The following is a 6,000-nucleotide window of genomic DNA, read 5'->3' as shown; positions in this document are numbered from 1 at the left end:
ATTAGCAGCACCCTACATTCAGTGGTTTACCAAATCCTCACTATTTCACCCAATTAGTACCATTTAGATTCATCTTCTCTTCCACACTCTTCTGCCTTATTTTTGTTCCTTTATGACAATGGCCTCCTAGTATACCTTCCTATCTTCTGTCTTTCTCTCTTCTAGTCACAAAACTGCTAGCAGAGGTATTACGCTAAGCAAAGACATGAGACTCTCCCTCCTTTGTTTAAATAACTTCTAAAGTTCCCCATTGTCAAAAGAACAAAATATGCACTCTGACTCAAACCTGCTTTTTCCAGCTCATCTCACTCACTCCACCAAACTCCCCACATCCAGCTTAACCATGTTGACTCTGCTATATCTCTTTTCATTAGCAGTACCAAGTTATTCTCCATCCGGTGGACCTCTACTTATCTTTCAAAGTCCTCACTAAATGTCACTTTATCTGAGCAGATTTTCTCAGCACTTTCAGGCGTAATCATTCACTGCTTCCTTTAACTACCCAATGTACTTGATACATTCTCTAGTTCTTTTGTCATGATTGATTTTCATGCTGATGTCTTCCCACCCCATTAGGAACTCATTCAGTGGAGGGATTACCTTCTATCTACTTTTTGTCTCAAGCCCTAATGACATACTTTGAACATGGGAAAGACTCAAAAAAATGTGTTAAATACTAGTGTGTTAAATAAGTGTGTTAAAAAGAATTAAACTTGAGGATGTGAAACTGCAATATGACAGCAATATCTACAAAATTTTTTATAATTAATACAGCAAGTTCACATATAAGAATTTATCCTAAATACTCTCAATTGTACATAAACATGCAGCCAAAATGATGCTCAAGATTTTACTTCTGTTTATTTCTTTAATGCTTCTTGGAAACTTTGATGTCTATATTTTCTTTAGTCACTGCATGTCCTATAATTTAGGAAATATACTTTATATTAAGAAAAAAAGGTTTCCAATATGCCTCAATTTTTATTTTCTGAACTCAAAAAGAAACAAAAATGATTTTTTTTAAAAAAAACCTTGAGCCTTTAGCAAAAAGATTAGACATTTATTTAAGTTACCTATGGCTTTTAGTTGTTAATACATGGAAATTTTACAAATAGATGATTCTTGGCAACTGTATGAATGAATACTTAAAGATGCAATTTTGACATATGTTTTAGTTTTACATTCTTATTTGGCCTATGTATCTGTTGGAAGACAAAATTTGTTCTCTTGGAGCAAAAACTTTATCATATTTTATAAAAATTAAGTGCAAGAAGCCACCTACAAGTGCTCTGTGATACCAATTTACTAGAGCAAGATGACACGGTTGCCACAAGGTTAAGGTTCTTCAGGGAGCTTCACAGCACTCATGAGGGAGAGCTGGAAGACCTGGAGGAGGAGTGGACAAGCTAGGAATCTTGGTGGACTTCTTGGTGGACTGTGGGTACAGAGGTGGCTGCTTCTACTCTTCCAGTGCCATCTAACTGTTTAGAGAAGGGGATCAGCAAAGACATTCCTAAGAGTTCCTGGAACCATCCTCCTCCTGGTTTTCTATCCAGATAAGTACCAATAGGCTTATCTCTAAATATTCTTGAACTTGAGTCAGGTTAAACTGTGTATCACCCCCAGTCTCCACTATGAACTCTAAGCCCAGCCTGTGGTGAAGATTGCACTGCCACACCCTCTGCATGCCCTGGAGGAGAGGCCTAGTCACCATGGGTTACAGTAATATTCAGCTTTGTAGACATGAGCTACTCCAGAAGAAAACTGGGAACTCAAGCCATCAACACCACCATGTATTGAGATGTAACTAGTAGTTACAGGACCGTAAAGGTAGAGAAACACAATGTGCTCTAGTCGAGCTGGAGAGAGCCACATTTTCACAAGGGAGTATATGAAAACTCATCTCTTTATTGCCCTAGAACCACCCTTGTGTTCAGAGATTCCAGTCCCAGTGATGACATTTATTCACTAGGTGAGCAAGTCACCTAATCTCTCTGTAACTGTTTTTTATTTTTTGAAGTGGGGATATTTATATCTATTTCACAGAATTATAGGGACAGTTAAATGAGTCTCTAATGTAGGTGAAAGCATATAACACAGTGCCTGGCATGTATATACTCAGGAAATACTCTTTTCTCCTTTCTTTTCTCCATTCTTTAATGTTTCTATATGTTGCCATAATCCTACTGAAATGAATTTCTACCCCTCCACCCATTTAGACCTTACTTTATTTGTTTATTAATTTATTCTTTAGTCCATTTAGTGATGGTTATTAAGTGCTTGTCATGTACCAAGAAATGTGAAGATGACAGTGCCTACTTTATAGAAATAAATAAATACAAAAAGCAATGTAAAAATATAAAATTTTCCTTGACTACTCCAATTGTAAGTGATCAATCATTTCTCTGGTTCTTTATGCCACTTTCATCATTATGGCAAAATTACCTTGTAATGTAATTAACTTTTCGAATGCCTATGGTTCAACTCCCCAATCAGATGTAAGTTCCATAAGAATGGGCACCATATCTCACAATTTTTGGACTCTGTTCTCCTTTATTTTTTGTCTTATCACGGAATTGATATCAAAGGAAACAAGGCATGCATTATAAAATTTATTCGTAAGACTCATGTGTCCTTTCTCATTCCCTGCAAATGATCCTATTCCTAAACTTCACCCCTTCTCAAGTCTTCAGCCCCACCCATGCCCCACTTATATTTTCCAGATGGATGATCTAGTTTCCTCTTTCACAAAAAAAGTAAAGCACATTGGATGAACATTTCTCAAATTTTCTCTCCTGTCTCTATCTACTTATATCCTCCCCCATTCCATCTTCCTTCTTGCTTATCATTACACTCTGTCTCTTTTCTGGATCTGATTTTCTCCCAACTTCAGATGAATATAGCTTTCTCACTTATTCACTCCTGTCCCACAACCAGTCCTCAGTATTTTAAGCCTTTCTCTACTGGCTCCTTCTTCTGAGCAAATAAGCACGACACAGCATCTCTAATTAATTAAAGAGTAAGAAGGAGAATAGAGGAGGAAAATGGAAATGAAGAAAAGAAAAATTATTCCTTGACTTAACTTCTCCACTAACTGCCTTATCTATGTCCTAAATTTATAGCCAGGCTTAGTTTGAGTATACACAGCATTTTTAATAACTTTCTCCAAAATTACAAAATGAATACGGTCTCAATACAAATGTCTTAGAGAACATATTTACGAGCATTTTTTATATCTGTATACTTCTTGAACAAAATTTTAACAGCAGAATACTTTTTATCATATGACAAAATCATAAATTACTTAACCAATGTTATAATTGAGCATGAAGGTTGTTTCCAATTTTTTATCATTATGAATAATGTTTTGATGAATATCTGTGTATGTACATTTTTGTGCACATCTCTGATAATTCCTAGTAGCAAAATATAATTCCTTGGCCAGAGACCACAATTTGGGGATTTAATAGACTTAACCTAACTTGAAAGATGCACTTAACATCTATGCATCTTTCCCTGACATTCACTCTTCAACCTACTGAATTCTGGCTTTCACTTCCATTACATTACTGGAAATATCTGAGTTCTTCCCCAGTTTCCAATTTCTAAATTGGTCTCACTAACCCCTCTAAAGCATTTGCCACCACTATCTATTTTTATTCCCATTGAAATTTTCACCTCTCTTAGTTTCAGTCACATCACCATCTTTTGGTTTCTTTCTTGCAATTCTGTGCCCCTACTCCCAATTCTGTCTTTTCCACATTGTTTGTGCTGCCCATTAAAGTTGTTATACTATTCTTGACCTTTTTTTCAGTGTATTCAATCTTCCTGGGCAATCCCATCAACTGACATAGTAAACTACCACCTAAAAACGGATAACTCCAAAAGCTCTACCTCCAGTTTAGAAACATCTTTCCTTAGCTTCAGGCCAGTATACCCAAATGCCAACTGGATATTGCCTTCAAACTCCATATTTCCAAAACTGAACTCATTATCTTCTCCCTAAATTTGTTCCTTTGACTGTATTTTATATCTGTTATAATGACTCTTAGTTGCCCAAGCCAGAAATCTTGGGGCGACTTCCACTTCTAGTTACTCGCCAATCCTACCACTTTTCTTCTGGGAGTTCTCCTTTCCTCTGAATTGCGCCTGTCATAACCCATAACACATTCATTTACAGAGCACTTTCTATAAACCTTGAGCTATGATCAGCCACTTTTTACATTTTTCTGTAATATGTTATTCTGTGGCCTTGGGTTTACTTCATGTTCACATTGAGAACATAGGTGGGTGTGTGTGTACACAACACAAAAATCCTTTTTGGAAAGAAGAAAGATATAAAAAATAATTTGTTTACACTCAATAAATGTTTGTCGAATTGAATGAATGAATGAATAAATGATGGCATCACTGCTCCTTAGCAAAATGCTGAAGTAGGAGGTATATCTTTGGTTCTTGTCCTCCTTTGCTACATTCCTTCTATTATTCCTTCCTCTCTCAAGGTATTCAGCCTTTCATGTTGACCAGTCTCTTCTGTGAAAGAGAAAAAATGATCTGTTAAAAACTTTCACCATGAGATGTGTGAGACCCCTCCCAGAAATATCTGCATGCTGAGAGGTCAATGGAGTTGCACAGTTAACAAAAACAAATGAATAACAAGTGCAATATAATTTAGGATTCATCAGAGGATGTTTGCAACAATCTCATGCTGCCTGTGTATGGAAGAAACTGAATTTTCATGATATAGAAGTAACTATAAAAATACTTATTTTGATTTGAAAAATATATTAGGGAGATTGCAGTGTTTGTCATCTACCATATAGAAACCACGGTGTTAGCTCATCTTAGTTCCCAACTCAATGACATGGGCTATGTTGTGAAAGTCAGTGGAATGGAATCCCACCTCAGTGGGTAAAAATGAAGCTACATTCCCATTGTCTAAAATGGCCCTTGTGACACAGGGTTTTTATGCCAATAAGCCATATATTGCAATCTCAGAAACTCTGCCATTCTTTATTCAACAGTTCAAAGGAGAAACAAAATTTTTTTCAGATTTGCCAATTCTGTGCACAGTTCTTGTATTAAATCATTAAAATCCCTTCTTAAACCTTCTCAGCATTTCTGGGTACTTATCTGAAGAAACCCCAAACACTAATTTGAAAATACATGTGCATCCCTATGTTCATTGTAGTATTATTTACAATAGCCAAGATATGAAAATAACCTAAGTGTCCATTGATAGATGGATAGTTAAAGAAGATGTAGTACATACATACAATAGAATATTACTCAGCCATAGAAAAGAATGAAATCTTTCCATTTACAACAACATGAATGGACCTAGAAGGTATTATGCTAAGTAAAATAAGTCAGACAGAGAAAGACAAATACCATATGATTTCACTTATATGTGGAATCCAAAAATCAAAATAAATGAACAAACAAAACAGACTCAAAGATACAGAGAGCATTTTGATGGTTGCCAGGTGGAAGGGAGTTTGGGAGGATGGCAAAAAAGAGGAGCGGACTGGGATGTACAAATTATCAAATTATAAAAGTCATAAGGATGTGAAGTATAGAATGGGGAATACAGTCAATAATATTGTAATAAATATGTATGGTGTCAGATGGGTGCTGGACTTGTCAGGGTGATCACTTCATAAGTTATACAGATGTCTAATCACTATGCTATACACCTGAAGCTAATATAATATTGTATGTCTACTGTAACAGAAAAAAATCTAAGTTATTTATAAATATAAATAAATAAAATTAAACTAAAAATTTTAAACAAAACAACCTTTTCAAGTACTTAAGTGGATTAAAAGAAAAGTACAGGACAGTTTGTATTTCAAGAATGATATAATACTCAGTGGCTTAGTCTATGTTTTATTTTTTTCCAAACTTTAAGTGGTCCTCCGTTTAATGTGATGAATAATGTGCTCACAGTAATGCTGGTAGGCACAACAGTCTCCCATTTTTTTCAGGCTGCAGGATTCC

At 35.5% G+C, this 6,000-nt stretch overlaps 1 protein-coding gene across 1 annotated transcript in view; it reads right to left on the bottom strand.

Annotated features, from left to right (window-relative positions):
• Window positions 1–3,204: 3,204 nt before the first annotated feature.
• Window positions 3,205–6,000, bottom strand: part of DERA (deoxyribose-phosphate aldolase) — a 134,223-nt gene continuing 131,427 nt past the window's right edge. Inside the window, exon 9 of the mRNA XM_039876444.1 lies at window positions 3,205–4,533. Within this exon, the coding sequence (XP_039732378.1) occupies window positions 4,507–4,533 (27 nt within the window). The 3' untranslated portion in view covers window positions 3,205–4,506. The remainder of the gene's footprint in view (window positions 4,534–6,000) is intronic.

Source organism: Pteropus medius, unplaced genomic scaffold (assembly GCF_902729225.1).
Source record: "Pteropus medius unplaced genomic scaffold, Ma_sr-lr_union100, whole genome shotgun sequence".
Classification (NCBI taxonomy): Eukaryota; Metazoa; Chordata; class Mammalia; order Chiroptera; family Pteropodidae; genus Pteropus; species Pteropus medius.
This window is presented reverse-complemented; position numbering and strand designations above follow the sequence as displayed.